General features: G+C 49.1%; 1 protein-coding gene across 1 annotated transcript in view; it reads left to right on the plus strand.

Annotated features, from left to right (window-relative positions):
* Window positions 1-7543: 7543 nt before the first annotated feature.
* The window catches only part of VCAN (versican), a 153414-nt gene continuing 137288 nt past the window's right edge, over window positions 7544-23669 (plus strand). The window contains exons 1-2 of the mRNA XM_090038210.1: window positions 7544-8140; window positions 20919-20994. Coding sequence (XP_089894336.1) covers window positions 20925-20994 — 70 coding nt within the window. The 5' untranslated portion in view covers window positions 7544-8140; window positions 20919-20924. The remainder of the gene's footprint in view (window positions 8141-20918; window positions 20995-23669) is intronic.

Raw genomic sequence — 23669 nt, forward strand, 5'->3', positions numbered from 1 at the left:
GCTCACAGAGTAGGAATTATTTAGCAAGAGTAACATAACCTGACCCTTAGAACAGTACAATACGCACAAAACATTGAACCAAAACCCGAGCAGTAAAAAAAATTATCACTTTTAAGGGGTCTGAGCCATAGTCAAGTGCTGTGCAAAGCCTTGGTGCCCTGGGCTTCCTTCTGATAAACTCTGTCCTAGAAACTTGCTATCTTTGTTTAGATAATTTGGTGTCTGCAACCTTAAATTTAAAGCAAGAATAATACTGAATAATCAATTGTGGTTTGTTCTCTTCTTAACTGAAGCACTCTGTTCATGGTATTTCAAATACAAAATAAAAAAAAGAATGACTTTGCCATACAGGGAACATGGACATTGGCACAAACTATCAAAAACTACTTCAGAAGAGGGTAAAAAACATTATAGCCACTATTGTTACCAATACTAACTATATTGAAGGGTTTTTTTTAATTTGGCTGCAAAAATTATTTCAGCTAAAGCTTTGATTATATATAAAGAAGTACAGCTTTTAATAAAAAAGTGAAATCAAAATTATCCCATATAATGAGGATACTTAAGAAATTTTGAATGATTTTACTGTTCTTAGTGATATACCAATTTTAGATACCATTCCCCTCCTTTCTACACTGGAATAAATCAGGGGAATAACTTAATGAAGGTGAATGGACACACACGAATCCTTCACTGGTGTACTGTGAGAGGGGAATTGGGCCAGTTGCCTCATGTCCCCACAGATGGTGTAGCGAAGGAGAATACTAACAGTAACATGGGAGGAAAAAGTTGCATTCTGACACTTTAGAGCTGGGAGACTAAACTGAACACCTTTGCAAGGAAAAGTGATTTATTTAAATTGACCTCAGTTATTTCTGACCCTAATATGGAAAGCGTGTCACTGTAAGGTTATAACAGACTGAGAGGATGCATTTTGGGGCTATGTCAGGGGAACTATGCAGCGATTGCTTCTACAGCGTATCTTTAGCATACCTCTACATCCACTCTACCCAGACTCAGACTGCAGAGTGAACAACTTGCGTTGTTAGGGACAGACATGGTGCCACTCATGGGTGGCCCCCCCCAGTGACCAGTCAGCAACCGGTCCCCCCACGGCCAATCATGCCAACTGGGTTGGATCCCCCCATGGCCAATTGCCCTGACTGGGAAGTGGCCACAGCACTCCCAGAAGTGGCTGTAGCGCTTCGTCTGGCTCTCCCACTCCCTGGCCGGCACTCACAGGGTGGGCACCAGCACTCCTGCCTGCCCCCCCTTCCCATCACCTAAACGGGGAATGCAGCCTGTCAGGGGATGCACCAGTGCTCTCAGGGGGTGCACGTGCACCCCTTTTTCCCCCCTACTCATCACCACTGGTGTCACTATACACTACACTGGCAGACGTGGTACCACTATACACTATACTCCAGATCCCCTCCTCACTCAACATACAGCAACGATTCATTCACCAGCCTGCTCACTGAGTGAGGCAGTCTGAGCAGAGTATATGATTATGTAATAAAGGTGATATGATTAAAATATTCGTTATATATATATATTTTTTGCTATCTCCTATCTCTGAAGCAGCTTGTAGAATGCCCTTTATCACCTTTGGATTAAAGACAATACATAGACTTTTCTTGAAAATTTTCACAAAGACACAAATGTACGACAACAGTGATTTATAAGTGGGAACAGTTTTCAGTCTTCCTAAGTATTTACAGAAAGCAGAACAAACAAAATAAGTGGATGGTCAAAATAAATAAGAATGAAATGTATAAAGAATCCAAATTCTAATATCTAGGAAAGGCTTAATGAGATGGTTACTAGTGGAGTGAGGGTGGGGATTCTGCCTTCTCCATCTGATATTTGGCTCAGTCACAGAAAAAAAACAGACTCTAAAGAAAAAGAGAGAGATCACTAAATAAAAGCAGGATTAAAATATCACAGAGTTGTCAAGATTTCTTTTTCTACTCAGGCAAGCCCCTCACCTTTCCTATTATGCCTCACCAGACTCAGAAACCAGGAGCATCTCCAATGTAAATCAAACTCTTTCCTCTAGTGTTTTCTTTTCCTCTTGGACTGGTGAAACTGTGGGTTGCTTCCTTTCTCCCCTGCCCCCTCTTCCATCCAGATGATTGAAGGATACTGTGCAAACAAGAAACATGAGTGGATTTCTGAAGAGCTGTGCTCTAGTACTGTTTTCTGATAGCCCTTTGTCCCCCATACACACTCGTTTACATTTAACAGGACACATCAGTTAAAAAAAAATCTCATTTTGCTTTAAAAGCTCCTCTCATTAGAGCTGTGAATAATGCCTGCAATGCATACAAGTGAACATTATGGAAAAAACGTTACTATCTTTTTGAACTTTAGTATATTACCAGCCACTTCTATAATCAATCAGATCAAATCCCTATGAGTCAGGCAGTTTCCCTTGTTGAAAGGGTCACAACAGCCACCCAGATCTTGCACTGAATTCTGGCAAGCCCGGGGTTGTACTTTAGAACTGAACATGAATGACGTGTGCCCTTGGAGGCTGGTGGGGCATGGTGACCACTTGCAGGCAGCGGCAACAGTGAGTGGGGAGCTCCCGCAGGTGGCTGCAGCGGTGTTGGTGGCAGCGAGTGCTGACTGGCAGTCGGTGACCAGCCACAGACACTGCTGGCAGCGGTGACGGCGGCAGCCAGTGGTGATTGGGGATCACCCGCAGGTGGTGTTGGTGGTGAGGGGTGGCAAGCAGCAACCAACTTTTTGCAGATGCATCACCAATCTCAGGGGCATGGCCACTGGGAGTGAACCTTAAACATTTAAATTAAAGCTGAATAGAAACCAGCTCTTGAGTTGTTACATTTTTAAGCACTAACTTTAGAGCTGGCTGGCTCCTTCTATAACTGGAGGACCACATGACAATGACTTTCCATGCGTGGCCAACCTAAACTTCTTGTAGGATTCACTGATTAATTGTGTGATAATGAATTTGCACAGTGGGGACAGCCCAATTTTTTTTTGCGCAACTGCCCAGACAATTGTGTAATAAATATAATTACTCTATAAGGCAGGGGCCTTATAGACTAACAATCAGAAAGGCATGGGCTTTCCTGGGCTGGAGTTGTCCTGGGCCAGAGATGGCCTCCTCAGGCACACACTGACATGCTCTAAGGCAGCGATTCCCCACCTTTTTTGTACCAGGACTCATTTGCAAACATCAGTGGCCAGTCCCAACCTACTGCCCCTCACTCCCAACCTGCTGCCCATGCCCCCAGCATGTGGGGCAGGGCAGGGTGTGTGTGTGTGGAGGGAAGGGGGGCAAGCAGTCCCTCACAGGCTAGAAAAGACACCATTCCCTTTATTTTTCTCCTTTAAAGGAAAATCCATTTTTAAAGTTTAAAGTTCCTGACCCTTCCATGTATTTTTGCAAACTGCTTTTGGGTCACGACCCAGGGGTTGAAAAACTCTGCTGTAAAGGTTGCATCCCCAGGGGAGTCCTTGGGGTGCCCGGGCACTGGTGCCTGCTCCTCCTGCATTGCTCTGGGACACATTGGACTTTGCAGGGCTGGGTGCCCTGTATCTGGCTGCCACCCTGCCAGGTAGGGGAAGGCCAAAAGCCCCGCTTGCTGCCATCAGGGCCACCATGCCCAACCACCCAGCCCGCAAGCTGGAGGAGCTCCCAAAGCAGCACCCAGCAGTCCAGCTGCTCGCTGTCCCCCCACCGTGGGGATGCGGGGCAGGTCTCTTAAGATCTCCGCGGCTTCCTGGCGCTCAGAGCCAGGCTGTGCCCGGGGGCGGCTCCGCAGCACAGCCCCCCGGGCCTCCCGCCCGGGGTCTGCCCCACATCCCGCGGGCCCGCCTAACGCCGGCCTCCTCCCGCTCGCGCCAGGCCGGTCCCTCGTGGGCTCAGCCCGCGCCTTCAGCTCCCGCCTGGGTCCCGCCGCTCCTGGGCGGGAAGAGCCACGTCCCCACGGGGAAGCCTCCGGCCGACCCTCGCAGCCTGGGCAGGACGGGCGGGCAGACACGGCCCCAGCCTGGGGCTTCCTCCCTCTGCCGGGGTCCCGCTGCCCCCGCCCCACACCCGCGCGGGGCGGCTCCTTCCTTCCCACCCGCCTTGTCTGTGGACTGCTGCCCGGGCTGGCCCCGTGGCTCGCGAGCTGAGGCCGGAGGTTTTCCACAGGAAGAAGCCCTAGAGCAGTGCTTCCCGACCTATTCCTCAGCATGACCCCGTGTATGACCCCATTTCTTCTGCATGGTCCCTCACTCCCAACCTGCAGCACCCTCCACCCCTGCCAGAGGGGGCCCAGCTGCCAGGGCTAGGGACCAGGGCCTGCAGCCCCCTGGCACCACAGCTACCTCCCATGGGAGTTAGCAGCTATCGTGGCTGGGCAGAGCCCGGAGCCCAGCTTTCTGCCCCTCGCCATGTCTGGGGGAGGGGGAGATGCAGGCTACCTGCTGAGGGCTCAAGGTTCCCCGCCATGCTGCCCTGCCCCTCGAGGCCTCCACCACCCAGCAGGTGAGACCCTGTCCGGGGAGGGCAGAGAAGCTCGTTGCCGCAGCCAAGAGCCCCACGCCAGCCACGCTGCCCTGGTGAGGTCCCCCTGCCTGCCCAGCAGAGGTGGCAGTGCAGAGTTGTGACCCCTGCTACTCCTGGGCAGGCAAGGGGCACTTCACTATGGCAGTGCAGCCGGTGTGGGGCTCCTGGCAGTGGCATGGAGCTGCTTTGCCAAGGAGGCCCTAGTGTGAGGGCAGCAGGGCAGGGAGGCCCAAGCCTTCAGTGGGTAGCCTGTATCCACCGCCCCCCTGGGCTCCACTCTTCCTGGCTCCTCAGCAGAGGTGATCTTTGCAACAGAAGAACCTGACTGTGATTTTTCTGTAGTGAAAAAGAGAGGATTGATGACTAAACAGGCATTTTTTTCCTAGGGGTGTCTTGAATCTCAAGAGTTTAGAGTCATAGAAAATGAGGGCTGGAAGGGGCTGCAGGGCCAACCCCAACTAGATCACCCCAGCCAAGGCTTTGTCTAGCCAGGTCTTAAAACCCACCAGGAATAGAGATTCCACCACCTCGCTCGGCAGCCTGTTCTAGTACCCTTCTAGTGAGAACGTTTTTGCTAATGTCTAACCTCAACTTCCCTCGCTGCAACTTGAAACCATTGCTCCTTGTTCTCTGATCTGCCACCACTGAGAACAGTCTAGCTCCTTCATCTTAGTAACCCTGCTTCAGTTAGCTGAAGGCTGCTATTAGATCCCACCTCCGTCTTGTCTTCTCTTCTCTAGACGAAATAAGGCCAGTTCCTTCAGCTTCTCAGAAGTCGTAAAGCAATCACTGCTTATCACTGAAGGAGGCAGACTGCTTGGGCAAATAGAGCTTGAGTCAGCCAAGTGGTTGTTTTGTGCAGTAGAAAGGTCAGGGGCTGGGGAGAGCTGGACAGTGCTGTTGGCCATAGGAAGCAGGAAAAAATATGACTGGGGAAGCTGAGTAAAACAGACTTAAAAGGTGCTGCTTTTGGGTGCAAGGGGACAGGGGGCATGGGGGGCGGGGTGCAGGGTGGGGAATGGAGCAGGGCAAACCCTCCTGACCTCCACTCCTCCTTCCCACAGGGCCCTTTTGGGGCCAGCAGTGCTGGTGCTATACACAAGGGCGCTGGGCATAGGGCAGCAGCAGGGTGTGCCAGCGGCCCTGGAGCAGTGGAGACACAGAGCTGAGCACGTGTGGGTCGCTTACCTGGCTGCATGCCAAATGACACCAGGTGCTGCTGCTGTCACTGGCTGCCACAAAATTAGTTTGGGGTGGGGGAAAGCCCCGTGAACCCTAGGTTTTTGTTGCCACCTATGCTGGTGGCTGAGGACTTACCCCTCCTGAGAACTGGGAGGCTCTTGTTACCCCTATGGCCCTCTATGGGTAAGGGGGTGAAGTTGTACTGAGAGGGACCCCTATTTTGGCAGTGGACACCAACATTGCTAGTCCCAGATAGTGGAGGAGGGGTTGGTTGCACCCTATTGGAGCAAGGGAATTCAAAGGGAAAGGGGAGACTTTTCCCCTGTAATATCAAGACTGTGCTGAAGCTCTGGATAATCCCGCCACGTAGAAGGCCACAGTCTGTGACAGAAGTAGCCTGCAGGGCTGCATTACAGGGAAGGGAGACAAGGCTCAGGGTTTTGGTATTACCCCGATTTTCTTGATTCCTGGTGCTTTAAACGGGACCAGGTTGTAGCATCTGTGTATTTCTCTGCATGTTTTCCAGGGCTCAGGTACACATTCATACTCCATTTTGTAACAGGCAGCGTTCAGAAGTGGAAATGCATCAAAACGTTTGGGAAAACTGTAGCATGGTCCTGGGCTTAAAGATTTAACAAACCAAAACACTTCCCCAAGGCTCTTCTTTCAGTCAGAGCATCCCCTCCCCGCTTTAACATGACCAGCACTTAGGTGTGCTCAGCATGGGATCAACTCCTTCACTACTTGATGCACTTCAGAGAGATCGAGAGGCTCAGGTCAGTTTTAAATGCATCCAACCAACTGCTTGTTACCTACATCAAACAGACTTCCAAGTTCCCTGGAATTAGTAAATCATTGGAGATTTGCAGTTAGCAACAGCATCTCGTTAAGGGAAACCCTGATCTCCCTGCAATGGGAAAGGCGAATTTCTTTTGCCATTTGGCCGGGCTCTGCGAGGAGTTCGGCCAAACCCGGAGCCGGCTTCTGCTTCCAGGGCGCTTCTCTCACAGCAGCAGCCAGATGTCTTTGCTTCTCGACGTGGCAAAAGTTTGCAGCGCTCAATGGCTGAGTTGGGCTCTGAGGCTTTAGGGAGCGTTTAAACACGGATCCTCAATCAGGGCTGAGGACGAGTGGGGACGCTCGGCCCGGGATTCCCTGGCGGTCAGACGTGGTACTGCCACGCGTTTGCTTCCACGCGGCTCTGCCCATGACCCATTGTACTCGCGTAGACACACCTCGTCCTCCCGGCTCTTCAACCCGTCCCTGTCACGCGGGGCACGGGCAGCGCGCACCCTCGTTTGATTCTGCAAAGTTGCAGGCCTACATTGGGATTTGATTTACACCGTCATTCTGGATCGACACCCCTGGGAGGGAGATCCGCATCTGGCCCGTGGTGCCCAGGACATCAGCTGTCTTGGCTTTGCCACGTCTTTTGTGCCCAGCTTTCGCACACCAGGGCGTCGACTATCATCCTGCAGCTCCAATTTGGGAGGGGGGGGGGAGAGTTAAATGGAAACACTTCCAGACGCTGACGCTAGCGAGAGCCCCTATAAACCCGTGCATTTCGCTTGCTACTTATGATTTCATGCATCTTTTCCAAGAGGTTTGGACAGCGGGGTCTAATCTCAGAGAAAGCCTGCGGATGAGTAAAACTAGGGCGGGGATCCTTTGGCTCGGCGTCCGGGGAATCTGGCCCAGCCGGGGAAGTTTTGAACCATCCCCAAGATCTCCCTTTATTACAGTGGGAGTGGGGGGCGCGGGGGGAGGGGAGGCCATTGCCATTCCGATCACTTCCTCCCCGGAGCGGGCTGCGAGGCACAATGGGCGAGCCCCTGCCTTCCCCTCGCGGCTCTCTGTTTAATCCGGGGGGGCACTGACACGGGGACAAAGCTGGCCCCGCTTCGCGTGCACGCTTCAGACAAGTCCCAACCGAGCGGGCTCGGACCTCGCTGCGAGGGCTCGTCATTCACGGCGGCTCGGACAGCCCCGCACCAAGGTGCTCAGTTGGGAAAGCAGCTCCCCCCAGAGCCTGCCGGGGCGGACCGTGGTGGGGGGCGGGGGGGAGCTGCCTGCTCCTGCCCCTCCGCGGAGCTGGGAAGTTGTGAGCCCCGCCGGCTCGTGCGAGCCTCTTCAAGAGCCCCTGTGCCCTCCTCTTCCCGGCCCCTCCTCTCTGCAGCGCTGACGGTACAATGATGGGCTCGTATTTGAACTTGCAGGCAAGCTGACTTGCTGCTTCTTTTGCCTCGGAACTCAGGCAGCAGCTGCGGATCAGGTGCTCGGCCCTGGGGGAGGGAGCGGGGGGCAGGCGGAAAGGGAGACCCCGGCATCAGCACCAACCAGGGGATTTACTCTTTCATGCGGCCAGCGGGAACTCTGGACTAGCCCAAGCCCCACGCTGTGATTTCTTGCCGGCTGCAGTGCCTACCTTTTAAGGTAACCATGCTCTTTTTTTTTTTTTTTTTACAACGTTTCTTCTCTTTTTTTCGGGGGGGCGGGGGGTGCACCGGGCTGCGGGGGAAAGGTTGCAAACTATTGTTCTCCGCGGGCCCCGTCCAAGACAAAGCTGGGGGAGGGGGGCAGGGCTGGGTGGCTGGAAGCAACCTGGGGGAAGTTCAGGCACGTTGCGGGCACGGCGGAGGGCTGTCGGTGCCCCACGGGGTCTCCTGCTCCCGGGCGCAGAACAAAGGAGCGGGGAGATGAAAGGCGGCGGGGCAGGGCTGCACCCCGGGGCGCGGGGAGGCAGCTCCCCCGGCCCTGCGCTGCCCTCCCGTTCCTGGAGAGCTGCTGGCAGGGGCTGCGGGGAGCCTCCCAGCCAGCACCTCTCCGCGGGCGGCCTTCCAGCAGCATATTCATGCTAAGGGGCCGGTGATGCTGTGGGGGGCAGCGGAGCAAAACGTCCCCTCGCCCCCGCCCCAGCCAGTTTCTCTGTTCCCCGGGAGAGCCGGGGCTGCTCTTCTCCCTACAGCTTGGGTTTCCCCCTTTGTTTTCCAAAGAAAGTGAAAGCATCATGCAGGGGAGGTTGGACGGCGGGAAAAGCCCCGGTGCTAAAGAGGATCGTCAGGCTTGGAGGGATTGATTTTTGCCGCGATCCAACACGTCTTCCACCCTGAACGCCCCCCAACACGCACACAAAGGGCTCGCGGGGAAGGATGCGGGGGCAGGCTCCCCGCTGCCCGCTGTCACGTTCAGTCCCGTCTCCCACCGCCCAGCCGGGCGAAGCCCATTGAAATAAGTGAGCCTGGAAGATTTCTTTTTTTTTAAAGCGCTGAGTGAGATTTTTTTTTTTGGACGTCCCGTGCAGACTCCCTAAACGCCGCTTTCCTTTCCCCCCCTCTCGCTCTCAAAAAAAGGAGGGAGTTTCCTTCCAAAATGAGTAAGACTTGGCAGACCTAAAACAAATGCCGAATGCAATCCAGGGCGCCGTGGTTTTGCTCTGAACCACGCTGGAAAGGAAAGGACAGGGCAGAACCGGGCGCTGTTGCTCCGCGAGCCTATCACGGATGCATTGTGTGTGCCATTGTTAGCGGCAACTTCTCCTTTCCCTGAAGTCTTCACTTGGCTGCACGGGGCTTTCCCACCCGGGTGCGGGGAGACCGTCTGCCCGCCCCGCCGACCTGACAACTGGCTGCTCCTCACATTTCTCCAAATGTCACCGGGGGTGGGACGGTCCTTGTGCTCCGGGGCTGGGAGGAAAGAAGTGTGTCATAACTGAAAGTATTTGCTGTTGCAACCCAGCTGCTCTGGGACCGCATCAGCGCCTGCCGGAGTTCGGGAAGTGAGGGGGATCTCTGCGCCCCGCGGGACCGCATCAGAAAAGCTGGAGAGCGAGAGGGGGGACTGGGGCCAAGGGGACCTCCCCGCCTCCCGCAGAGGGGCAGGGGATGTTGCTCTCGCAAGGGAAGCCTGGCCCGCCTGCAAGCCCCTCCCCCCGGCCGGCCGAGCAATGAATGGGCCGGACAGCGGTTCCCGGGCACAGGCGCGGCCGCCTCCGCGCGCTGCTGCCGGGTGGCGGCGGCGCCGGCTTGTGCGGACCCGCGGCGCCCCCTGCTGGCCAGCCCGGGGAGCGCCGCCTGGCCGCCAGGGCGGGGTGGGGGGCTGCTCCTGCCTTTTGGTTTCGCGCGTGTAGACAGCTCTGATTTAATTTGGCCCCCGGGACTGTTCCCGGCGGCCCCGGCACCAGGCTCAGGGGAGCTGAAGTCACGGTTTAAGTTTTGCGGTTGGCTTCCAGGTTGAGCCTCTCCTCCGAAACTCCCTTTGACCCTCCCCAAGCCGCCTTGTTTGCCCGAGACGGAACTGCTTAGATCTGTTTTCAGTCCTGGCTTAGCTGGCAAGCCAGCCTCCCCAAGGGCACGGATGCTTCCAGGTTTGGGCTGGGGAGTAACCAAAGGTGACCTCCCAGGGGCAAGCAGAGCTGCCCGGAAGAGCAAACAGACCGCAAGGGGCAGAGATAACCCGCTCACCTCTGGCCTGGGCCGTCAGAGCTCCCCTCGTCCCAGCCAGGCTTGGAAAGGTGGATTTGAGCTGAGCAAGAGCCTGCACCGGGGCTAAGCAGTGTGGCTGGGGGGCTTTGCCCGAAACCCCTGTGCTGCTCGGTGCCTTCCCCGCCATCAGTCTGCACATTTACGCAGGTGCCTGGCGGAGGGAGCTGGGCAAGTCTCGTTCCCCAGCAGCCACGTGGACTGGGAGCATCCCCCCAGCTTGCTCCTTTGCCCACTGTGTTAAACTGCGTTCAGACGGGAAGTGCAGAGTGATGGCTTGACTGATGTCTTTTGCTGAGCAGTGTGCAGGGTGGGGACCAGCAGTCACCTCCTGGCTCAGCCATATTTCAGGCACATGCAACCTATGGCCATGGTCCTTGGAAATCCCTCCATTGGGGGATGATCTTTGCCACGGTTCACTGATGGGTCTTGAGGTGACTTAAGAGTCCAATGGTTGATCCACAGACCCATCGACAGAAGTTATAGGTCTTTCTGCAGGGGAGGGGAGGCTGTAAGCTGGGATTCCTCTCCTTTTCCTTCCTCTGTTCTCTCCTCTGCTTTGAGGGCAAGATGATTTACCTCCAAACGGGCTGCCTCCTGGTGAGGTTGCTGCACAGTTGGAGTTGGTTGACAGCTAGCTCCTCCCAGCTCTTGATGTCAGCATTTGTTTTCCTGAGGTAAAGTTGTCTGAGGCTGCTACCTGGTGGTCCAAATTCACCCAGGGTATATGCTGACATAAGGTAGAGAGTTCCTCTGGTAGGAAATTTGCCATGGCAGAGGTGGTAGTTAGAATGAGCCCTGCCAAAAAGCAGTGGAAGAAGAGGTTTCCACCTTTACCATGCTGCTCACCAGGTCCATTAGTAGGGTTCCTGTGGCAATACCCCCCAGGGAAGCTTGCCCACTCTCACACTGAGCTCTCTGGGGCTCTGGCACTAGTGAATCTGGCCAAGTACAACCATGCAGGGACCATGCATGTACCATAATTCCTAAAGGCTAAATTCTGCCCTCAGATGCCCACATGCTTTGAAGTCAATGAAAATTCCATATGTACACATGAGTACAGGCCTGGCAAGTAGCAAACTGGAATATGAAGCTGTCAGGTATGCAATAAAAATCATACATTTTTAGCTATTCTGAACACGCACTGACAGTCACATAGTACTAAAGGAGGTTAAACAGATTTTGGGGGGTATACTTCACATATTTTAGTGAGATCTTTTACAAAAGCTAAAAGAAATCCAAAGTCCTATACAGAAGCCTGCACTGAACAATGCTAGTCTTAAGACTGATATGTAAACAAGTACCTTCTGATGTCTTAAAATGCAGAGTATATATATGCATATTCAAGGATCTGAAGTGCAGCATAGATCCAATCACCACTCCCGGGCCCCAAACACTGAGGCTCATTACTTCATAAGATATGCAAAAAAGAGGGCATCCAGCTGAGACCAGCTTTGTACAAATCCTGCCTGCATTGTCAGGGGATATTCTCTTTCTCCTTCTCTGGTAGAATTGTTGCTAGTTGACTAGGAGGGTCATGGTTTGTGTTTCAGCTGCAGTAATGTGAACATGGCAAATTCAACTATTGGATGAAGCTGACTTAATTGCACTCCACATGCAGCTGAGGCCAGTGTCACCTCCTTGGGTAGAACAGGGACAAGGTAGTTTCCCCTTCCCTGCCACATCCTGGGCTGTGTGGGAGGTGAGAATATTATGGGGAGAAACTGGATGAACGGAGGCAGCTCTTCTGACTCCTCTTTCTCTTCTTTCCCAAATTATATTAGGAGTCTGAGGGCTCGCCCGTCCCTTCTTCTTACCCAGTTTCTCTTTCCTCTCCTTTTTTAACTAGTCCTTCTTTCTCATTTTTTGTCTCTCTCCACCTTCTCTCAGAGATGAGGGAGAGGATGACAAGGAGGTGAGATGGAAAGATATGACAGAGAAAGGCCAGGAAGAGAAGATACAAACCAAGATAGTAAAGAGTAGGCTTCTGGGAAGAGCTGAGGTTGTGGGTATAGCTTGGAAGTAATAAATGCTGGTATTTATTTTTCTCTAGTTTGGTCACATATCTGCAAGGCATTTGCAGACATAAAAGAGATTTTGGGGGCAGATTCTATGCTTAAGCTAAGTCTTTGGTGGATACACAGGTGGCTTTCTGTCACCATTGCATCTCTCTGATTTAGGGCTGCTCAGCAGTCCCAAGCATAAATTAAAGCAGCTCTCAGGGAGTGTTCTGACTTACAGCAACTGCCCTGCAGCTGCCAATAGACTGTTCTGCGGCCCAGAATTGCCTGAGCGCACTGTGCTGTTGACAATTCCTGTCTGTCCCCGGCACGTCTCTGTGCTGTGGGCTACAGATGCTTACGCTGACCCATATATTGCTTGAGTGCCAGAGGAATTCCTGCGGGGGCTGTTACTTCTGGAGTGCTGGAAAGGGGCCCTGAGTGCCTGCTGCGAAGAACTTGCAGCCTATATTGAGACGTAACCTCACAAGTGATAATGGGATAATCAAATTGCAGTGAAGATTTAAACACAGGCCAAGCTAGCCAAGTAACAGCAATAGAGCAATTAATCACATCACAGCAATGTGGTGAAACTGGAAAAGTTAATTAAATGGTTGTTATGGTAAAGTTAATAAGTGCCAGCAATTAACAGTCAATCAGGTAGTAGGAAAGGCCTAAAGAATTGATTAAATAAAAGGAAAATGCAGAGCTTGTGGGGACTATAGAAGATAGCAGCTGTGAACTTTCCAGCCCTAATGAAGAAGGGGGGGTTCTAGGAAGGCTCTCATCTGGTACCTAGTGGGGTTGAGGGCTGCCTTTCCAGTTTGCCTAGGAAGCAATAGGTCCCCTCTAGGTATAATATCCCCTTGTTGCCATTAGTGGTAGGAGCAGTGGATCCACCTCACTTCTCTGGTACCTGATCTTGGAGTCGGATGCTGGTTCGATTTTCTTCTATGTTATAAAACTTTTTGTTACAAGAAAAACATGAGTGGGGGGAGGCAATTAAATATGTATATGTGTATGCAACTGCCAAATGTTATGGTTATGACCCTTGCTAGAGCCAGTCTCACATGATCAGAAAAGCTCCAGTCCTCATGCAAAATTGTTCTTTTTGGGGGGGAGCCATCTGATTGGCTGTTTTCATCATTTCCAATTACATGGGAATGAATAGCCAATCAGTGCTGTTCCTACTCTCCTCAGGAAAGAGAGCTTTTTGGACAGAGATCGAGGTGGAAGGAATAACTAACACCATTTCCAAAGTACAGAAGAGGAAAGGAGCAGAAAGAACTTAGCAATTCTGGTGGCTCTGCTCCCTTCCTGTTTCATCCTTTAAAAAATAAGCCTGGAAAAGGAGATGGGGGCTGAAGAAATCATTGGAGCATCCCATCTCCCTAGGTTTGAGAGGATGGAGAAGGTGAGATAATTATAACAGCCTAGGAATGGGGAAGGAATAAGAAAGGATCTCTGGAGCTGTAGGAAGAGTAAAGGCAGATGGGAAACTGGGGGATATGATTGAAGAGGGTACACCAGAAGTAAATATGTATAGGTGCAAGGGATACAAACAAATTTGGGGTCAAAGACACAGAACTGATGTGGGATGTACAGGGTTGGGGATGCATCCGTACAGATGTGAGGCTACGAGTACATACACTTAATTAAGTGTTTAGAGAAGAAGCTGGAGGCTCTGAGACCTCAGGCAAGGTTTTATACGAATCTTTGTAATTTGATCTCTGCTAGATATTTGTAATTTTATCTCAGCAACAGCTCTTGCAGCAAAACCCAAATCCCCTTACCGTGTAAATAGGGGAGAGTTGAAAATGCTGTAATCATTATACACAAACTGTCAATGGGCAAGAGATGCTCCAAATTTAAAGGACAAGCCAGTGTTTTTGTGACTAGTCTCATAAGTTTTTTCTAATTTCTTGTGACTGAAAGATTTTTGGATATTGGAGTTTGCAATATATTTTCAAGGGGTAGAAGAAAAGATTTAGTTTCCAGGAGATTAAGTCTTCAAACCACACCCTCTATTGTGACATCTGAGTGGGAGCTAGTTATGGTTTCTCATGATAGCTGCAGGGGATGTTTAATAAAGCCTAGTCTACACTTTAATGTCTCGCTGACAGAATTTCAGTTCTGCTGGCAAAACTTTCAGTGCATGTACCCCCAGATTGCTGAGGTGGCAGAACCCTCCGTCTTTTGTTAGCAGAGTTACTCCACATGTCAGATGGATTAAGGCGTCTCGTACTGTCCAGCAGTCAATGGAAGGTGTCTGTGGACACTCCTGAGACAAACCTGCTGCTTCAGTCCCACTTTTTGCATAGAAATGTAGGTGCTGAGTAGAGTCACATGGAGGCACTATAAGCATCTGGGTAGGCATGGCAGTTCTGGCTGCAGTGCAGGATTAGTTAGAATAGGGGGTGGCAACTTTCAGCCTGTGGGGCAAATCCAGCTCACAAAGAAACTGGATCTGTCCTGCAAAGCTCAAACCTGGCCCAAGGCAGCACAGGAGATTGAATAGTATACAGCTGTGCTGAGACACACATGTTTTCCCCAGCCCTTCCTGCCTCTCTCTTGGGCTTTCAATTACCCTTGCTGCAGAAGGGTTGGGCATTGGCTGCAAGGGTCAGTGCAAGTGACTTGGATGCAGGGGGGAGTACGGCCCACGTTAGAGGGATGGGTCACAAAACCAGCCTGTGGGGGGAACAGATTAGAGGCAAAGAAGGTCTGACCAGCAGACTCCCCCTGCCATAGTTCCATTTCTCCTGGTGAACCTTCTTGGTCTACAGGCTGGGCAAGGAAGGTCATAGCTGTCTTCCTGTCCCTTTCTTCATTCCATTTGGAAGCCCAAGCATGTCCTTTCTTAAGTGGAACTCAGTTTTGGACAGAAGATGGGGTCTACTGAAAATTCTTAACCTTTTTTTTCTTTTCCTAAATATTAGTTCCACAGTTTGCAGTTACTTTCAGGAAGCCCTGATTTATTGCAGTTTGGGATTCAAAGAATGGCTATTACCCTTCTTTAAGTAATCCAGAGTCTTGTTTTATGTCTCCCAATCAGCATAACCAATATAAAGTGTTAAAGCAGAAATCTTTCATGTGTCAGCTTCTCAAACACCTGGCTTCTCTGAAGAAAAGAAAGAAGGAATACCCCTAGGAGCCCATCATTTCATTACTGACTTAGAGGAAATTGCCAGGAGTGACAAACACTTTTTTAAAGACCACCAATCTTCCTGACTAGAAGAAACATGTTAATTGCTACACAGGCGTGTATTGGACTGGAGGCCTTTCCCCTCTTTCTTGATATGGAATGTTAAAGGGAACAGAGATTATGTTTTTACAATGGGGTTTATCCCATTGATCTGAATAGAGCTACATTGGTGGGAGATAAAATTAGCTGCTATGTGTCCTGACCAGATTCCATCTTCAATAATATTATCTGTATGAACCTTGCAATGTTATTACAATAGTTACTCTTCATTTTTTTCATTCAGACATGTAGCACTGCTGTGCACTGTTAAGAACTATTATATCCCAAAGATAGGTGTATCTGGTCCCAAAGGAGACTGCATTTCATTGTGTGTTTTTACAATGCTTTTTAAGTATTTTTTGTTAAGGTTTCTAGTGTCTTTCAGTTTGAAAGATGACACAGTTGCATAAGTCTGGGGTGAAGTGGCAGTGTGGCTACAGTGTGTTTGGGGTAGATCTAGAGGTTCATATGCAATCCCTGCTCTAGATTTTTTTGCTGAAGTTGAACCAGCTGGAAATGGGCACCTTCTCATTCAGTCTGGGGAGTCTAAAGTGGCCAGATGTGATACAGCAATCCCTTATGTGCTTTACTTATGCTATGATCCAACTGGCTTCTAGCCTTGGGTGGAGCTTTGATAATCATGAACTAAGTTCATTTGTTTTAACAGGAGCAGAATTGAAACACTAGTTCAAGTCCTGTAGATGCAATATGGCCCACCCGCATGTTCATTGATGCCTAAGGATACCAAGGATGCAGTTGATCCTGGACTTTGGGATTATAGTGAAACAGCTGGCTCATTTCTGGGTGTTGTTTTAGCTCCCAGTTAACATCCAGCTATCAGAGGGCTGCATGATTTGCAGAGTATAGGAAAGGGAAATGCAAACTGAGGTTATGTGGGACTTGGCTCAGACCTAGAAGCTATGTAAGAGCACAGAGCCATATACCAACATGGAGGCAAAAGCCTAGAGCAGCGGTCCCCAATCTGTGGTACGCATACCACCAGTGGTACACATTAACAAATTTTAATTTGTAATTATTATAATTACTTTATATGACAAAAATTTGCTGGTGGTACTTAAGGCTGAACTGAAAATTTTGCTACTGGTACTTAAGCTTGTATTGGTTTAAAGTGGTAGTGTGCAGTCTGTCAGAGTTTGGGAACCGCTGGCCTAGAGCTTGCTACTGAAGGAAAGCTGGGCAGTTTGGAAGTCTGGCCCACAAGGAGAGGTGGGCAGCAGATGTATGACCCCATTTCCTCAGCATGGCCCCTGCCTCCCACCCTGCAGCTCCCCACCCCTCTCAGGTACCTCTCACCCCATAGTCCCTGTTCCTGCTGGTGCCCCTCACTCCCAGTCTGCAGCCCTCCACTCTCCCCAGGGCCAGGGCCTGTAGGCCCCAGCCTGCCCCCCCCCCCCCCAGTGCCTGACCCTGGCTGCCACCTGCAGAAAGCAGCAGCTGCTGAAGCTGGAGTGTGGAGCCTGGCTCCCTATCCCACCCCCCCTTGTCCCCTTCTCCACTGGTGGCATGGCCAGAGCAGAGCCATGGGGGAGGGAGGATGTGGGCTGTCCACTGCAGGCTAGGGACTCCCTGCTCTGCTGCCCTTACCTCAGGCTCCCATGCGTGGGACCTGGCATGGGAGAGAGCACTGTGCCGCAACCCCATCTGCGACTTTATCCGCAGTTTCCATTACAGTTTGGGAACAGCTGCTAAAGACGCTGTGTAAAAGGACTGGGTCTCTGGCCAGAGGGTCTGCAGGCCAACGGATGATTGTCTCTGGCGGAAATATCTGTGGTGGTAGGCCTGAGGAACACCACTAGATTGCCCCAAGGGTCGGGTAATTGTACCTCTATTTCTGGAAGTCAAGTACTGGGATTGTTGGTAATTTCACTGAAATCTCTGAGTGTTTATGGAAACCCACTGAGGGCAAGAGTGTGAAAGGCCTCAGGCATGGAGCAAATTTGGCACTTGCCTCCAAGCATGTGGTACACTCAGCATACTGTCAGGCACATCAGGACTGGTGTATCACAGAACGTAAAGCAACTCCCTGCAGTGGGATCAAATACAGTATATAATCAGTGCATGCACAAGCTGCCTGCTCATGTCATGGGAGTTGCAGACTGAATGTGGAGGCAAAAATAAACCTTCCCCCAGAACTTTTTTATTGATTACATAGGCCATTCAGGTGCAAGAAGACTTAGAAAAGATGCTGGAAAGTTAGAGGTAGATTTTCAAAGTGTGTGGGGATTTTAGACAGGTGTTTCATATTAAAGTCAGCAGGACATGGCTAAATCACTACAACTTTTAAAAAGTACTCAGCTTTCTGTGTAAGTAACCCTTGCAGCACTGAATGGAAAACTCTTCATGGTGCATGCCAAAACGTTCATAGTTATATACTGCCCTGCCTGCTGATGCCACTTGAAATTACGCAATCAAGGGATATTGGCAGCAAACCTTTCTTTTACCTTTCCTCTACTTTTCTTTTTCTCTCTCTCTTTTTTGTGCTATTTTCCAGAGTGAAAACTTCACCTGCATAAGATTCTCAGCAGTGCTGCTCTACATGAGTAAAGAACAGGGGTATGTGGAAACCCCTTCTCTCAACCTGCTGAGCTTCAGCTGGAGTAGCTTTTAATGTGCACTGGGGGTGGGATAGGGTGGGCAATACAACTGTATAAATATGGACCCTGTGACTCCTTCTCTGGCTGCCATGTCCCCAGACCTGGAAAGTGAACTTCTAGAAGTAGAGAACCTTTCTTTGGTGTGTCAGGAGCACATATGAACTCCCTCCCTCTCCCCATACTGTGTTGTGTGAGGGAGGATACCCATCTGGAAATAGTTATTGATCTGCTTCTGCTGTCTCTTTTACTCTTGCTGGCTATCAATCACAAGCAGGGTTACAGGCACAGAACATGGTTTCTCCTTCAGCATCATCTCCAGCCTATTCAAAGTCATAACCTTGCAGATTCTAATCAGACAGATGCTTTCCTTTTTCTCATCCTTGTTTCAATGGTGCCTTTACTGACTCCCACTTCTTCTCTCAGGACAGGAGATGGGGGGCAATATGCAATTGGCACTGCTGAGAAGCAGTCCATGCACTTCCCAGGAAGCACGTTCCTCCCTTCCACCTTTCCTTGAATATCTTTCTAATTCCCTTAATCCTACTCCCTAAGACCAGGGTGGCCTCCTGGGGATAAAATATTCAAAGCCAAGACTGTGGAGAGTTGGTTCTTGTTCTGATCATTTCAGTTTTGGATGTTATAGCCACTAGTATGAAATAGGGGATGATGTGGGATGACTGCATCCCCAGCGAAGCTCAGGGAGCTTAATGTTTCCTAGATCTCTTGGGCAAACATCCTAAAGCACTAGCCCTTATGAAGATGCAGTACACCTCTCTGATCTTAACTTTTCTGTGCCCTCTTTGAACAGGTTGTGTTCCTAAAAGACCTAGCCTGAGCAGTCAATGTGCTTGGGAGAGCCCAAGGCTGGCAGTTGTCCTAGATAAAGGTTCCTTGAACCCATCTCCTTCTGGCCCACTCCTATAGTCATCGACTATAGCCCAACTCCTAATATTCCATGGAAATTGCACAATAATGAGGAATCATTTCTCTTACATACCAGTTGAACCTGTGCATCAGCATCCTGATTTAAAACTTAGTCTCTGACAAAATACCATGAGGTAGAGGATCAATTAATAAATAATCAAGCTGGTTTTGTTTTTTCCAAGTAAAGCTACATGGATCAGGGATCTCCCTAGCGACTGATTTAAATCAAGCATTGCTATTAAGGCCTCCCAAGAAAAAGCTTACTGGATGAAAAGGATAAGAAATAATGCAGAGGTCACAATTCCCATCTGGGATTTAACCACTAGAATGTGCGAATTCCATGACATTTAAAATTGCAGAATAAATGTCATCATATTGTTCTCCAGCCCAGTTGAGTCAGTCATGCAGGGATGGGGTGTGTATAGCAGCATGCAGGCTGCTCCATGGGGAAGCAGCTGGTCTTCTCTTCTACACACCCTGGGCATGGATTACACAATGTGTTGCCCAGTGCAACCAGCTACTTTAGCCCGTCAAAGACTGGGATTTTGAAACTTCTGGTTTGTGGGCCCATTTGTGTGAATCATCATTTTCAGACTCACCACTTCATATGTATATGCTTGATTTATGTTTGTATTTACCCTGAACTGGTTGCACATTATGGACTATATCTAAACCAGTGATTTGCAATTTGGGGCAATACCTATAAATGGTATGACAGCAGAAAATATCTCCATTAGAGTGAGTACATCTCCAAAAGTTGTCTGAGGGTGACTATACCAATCCAACCAGGTGTCAATAGAGAGAGTGAAGACTTCTTGTTGCATTGGTTAATATTTTAACTCAAAAGTGATGACTTTTTAAATACTTAAGCATAAATTGCTTTAAAGTAGATTTATGCCTAATAAATCTCTGCTCCAATTTCCTTAAGGCAGTTAAATTATATTCTGTTCTGGGCAGGAAGTGGATGCCAATTTTGGATGCTGGTCTAAATACAGTTCATGTGTAGTATATCCCAAGAATAGCATCACAAAACTGAGGAATTCATATTAACATGTTTTCAACAAGAGTGTCTCTCAGATCTTTGCTGTTGCTGAAGACTACTGCTCATGATTGCCAGACATAGTATATGAGTAACTATAAGCAATAGATGAATATTTATAAAGTGATTATAGTATCTGACACTTATTGAAATTACTCCGCCTCACTTAGACTTTTCTTATCTTGGTTTTTCATGTTATTTACACAGTCAACACATTTAACTGGGATTCGGAATGAAAGTTATATTCTGCTGTTGTGGAAATACTGTAGATTTTGGAGAACTTTTCAGTCTGTAATGGATTGGAGCATTTGGCTTAAAAAAGGAGAAGGACAGCACATGTGAAGGGGACTGAATTGCCCAAATCAGACTTTGGAAACAGAAACCTAAAACCCTCTCCCAAACTTCAAAATATTGGGGCCACATTGTCATTTCAAATAACATTTCCTTCTGTAATGTTATCACAAAAGAAATGTTGCAAACAGATAATCCTAAAACAAGCTGTATGCAGCAAAATGATGCAAAGATATACATTCACTCACCTTCAGAATTCACAAGCAGTTTGTGATGCAAAATAGACTACAATTCCTTTGTTCTTAAATGGTAGGCTTTTTTAATGATGTGGTTACCAAACCTACTTAGAATTGAATGTGGACTGGAGACCTCTTTCACAAACAACATGAACAGCCATTGAATGATAATGACTTTTTTGTTACTAATGCATTGGACTAGATTAAAGACTTATTGCTGAAAGGATCCATACCTTAGTATTAATCCTTTTCTGTAATGAATAGCTTACTACAGTAGATCATCATCTGTGAAACTAATGACAAGTATTGCTGTACTGAACTACACCTCTTCATAAGGACACACTCAGATAATTTTGATTGACTTATTTTTTCTTTTTTTTGTAGGTCAAGATGTTATTAAATATAAAAAGTATCTTATGGATGTGCTCTATTCCATTAGTAACATATACACTGCAAAAAGGTAAGTCTGAAATGCATGGAGACAGTCATCAAAACTATTTTTAGTGATTATGCAATATGGTCTAATGAGTCAGTTAGTAGCCTAGGATTAAGCAGACCTAGATTCTAATATTGTCTCTACCACTGCTCTACTGAATGACCTTGCGCAAGTGACTTAACAGTCCTCTCCAAACTTTGGCTGTAGGTAGATCTCTGGGTCAGGACCGTCTGTCCCAAGTGACCCTTGCTTTCTTCTGAGGTTTCCAGGTGCTGTAGTATGCAGAATAAAGATGTAAAGTGGCATAGGATTATGTACATCTAGAATAAGCTACTTTTTCCTTAAAACATCTAATACTACAGTTAAGATTCTCTTGATCACAAACACTGGGAACCCCAGCAGATTTAATTAAGAAAACAGAGGATAACTTTTCACATCATTTTTCAGGATCTTCCCTAACTGCTTACATTATCTTGGAAAACTCTTGCAAATAAAAACGCTAATTTTCTTTGCCAGCTTGTCCAATGGCTCTTACAGAACCGACCAAAGATTTTTCTAGAGAAACGGAGAGGCTGTGATACTTAAATGGGCTTACCTATTAGGAAAAGAGTGAAATATATTTTTCCCTGGAGTAGGAGGGGAACACCATTATTTCCTTCTTAAAACCTCTCTTATTCTTTCCATCCTTCATTAAACACACAGCAGGCCAGAGAGATTAGAGTTGTCCTCAGGGACAATAGATTCAAAGCCTGGGTGACAGGGTCAGGAGCAGACTACTGAGCTTCTATTTTTTCATTCCTAGAAAGCTGGGACTGATTTTGGTTATTAAGTGGCAACCTTATTTTTAGTTTTACATAGTAATTTAGCTGAAAGTGCTGCATACCAGGATGGTATTAGATCCGGGTTTCAATGTATATGCTTTATCCTTTAAATGCAAAATAATCCAGTGGTGAATTTCAAAGATCTTACTCTGTCAACTGTAACATTGCTGAACAGTGGAGATATTTTTTGCAAGTTATTGTAAAATTAAGAACTATTAAACACAACAGGCTCACTTCAAAAGTGATGCAAATGCTGTGATAATTCATCCATCACTATGAGGCTATAATTAACATTACAAGAAATGGAAGGGGTGAGGTTTTATCAGGAAAAGCAAACAGCAGTAGGAAGATTGCATAATAAGATGAAGTCTGAACTTTGTCATACCTCACAGGTTTTCTTTCTGACACTTCCCATTTCTGTTTCATACTCTGTAGAGTCTAGTCACTTGAAACTGATTTACTGATTGTGGCAGGATGACCTAGGGGTGCCGTGACCTCCCCTAGCGCCCCCTGGCTACCGTGTCAAGCCGGTGTCAAATGCACCCTCACCAATCTCACCTACCACATCTTTGATGTTTTAAGTGTTTAGGGGAGGCTGCCTTTTATATCTGCTTTGACACGGTGCCTACCTTGCTATACCGGGGCTTGGTCCAGTTGCCCACCAGCGCCCTCACGGGCGCCCCCCTTCGCCTCTCTTGCGGCCCTCACCGCACCAGGGCCTGTCTCCCGGGCTCTTGTAGCCCACCCCGGGGCCCTGCCTCTCTAGCTCGCCCCGTCATGGGGCCTGCTCAATCCACTCGCCTCCACCCGAGGCCTCTGCCTTTCAGTAAGCTCGCCCCCTCCTAGGGCTCCTCCATATGCTCGCCCTCTCCTGGGGCCTGTGCCTCGCGCTCTCCGCCCGCACCGGGGCCCTTGCCCGCACTTCTCGCGCTCTCTGCCCGCACCGGGGCCCTTGCCCGACTCGGGCTTCCCTGGATTGGGGCTCAGGCGGCCTTAGCCTTACCTGGCCCCCAGACCCGCCTCTTCGGGCCTATGTCCCATAGGCGTAGGCTTCTGCCTACGCACAACACTGAGCTCTTCCCAAAGCTGCCCACACTGGGCCGGGGTCGGGACACCCCAAAACACAGCACCTCCTGCAGTGCTAGGAACACCCCTTTCCACTGGGGAGCTCCCTTGAGGCCTCCTCCACCCCTACAGCCTCGCCCGGTCCTCCGGTTCTTAATTACAACTATCAACCCAAAACAGAAACTCAAAGCCCCTTGGCTACAACGTAAATCTTAAGCCAACCTGGCTAACCTTTTCTCATCCCTGTCAGGGTCCTCTCCACCCTGTATCCGCACGCTGGCGCACAACACTGCCCTGCTCACTCTAGCAGAGCTCTAACTCCTGAGGCTGCCAGAGGGGAACTGGGCCTGGCCTCAGCCTTCTCTGTTTATGAAGGTCAGGCCCTGCCCCCGGTGGTCAGCTGGCCCAATTAATTGCTTTGGCAACTCACAGCTGTGCGGCCCTATTGAGTGGCAGCTAGGCCTATATCACCATTATCAGTAGCAGGCTCCTTAGTGCCCTGCTACACACCATTATCTAGTAGCAGGCACCCTGGTGCCCTGCTACACTGATGTACAATTTACACAATAAGTTTGGCTCATGAAGTCAGTATCGTATTTAAAGTACAGAAACAAATTAGTGATGAGCATCCAATTAAATGGTTTTGATAGTAATACAAAAAGCATATGAAAAAGGATAGAAAAAGCTTTCTGTCCTTAGCCATACAATTTGAACTTTGCCTTTTATTATGAATAACTTCATCCATAGTTTTATCATAGTAATTCAATGAGAGATTCAGAAAATGGCCATTATAAAAAGGACAACAGTCATGGA

The sequence above is a fragment of the Crocodylus siamensis genome, chromosome 3 (assembly GCF_052110815.1).
Source record: "Crocodylus siamensis isolate JL-2025a chromosome 3, ASM5211081v1, whole genome shotgun sequence".
NCBI classification, from domain to species: domain Eukaryota; kingdom Metazoa; phylum Chordata; order Crocodylia; family Crocodylidae; genus Crocodylus; species Crocodylus siamensis.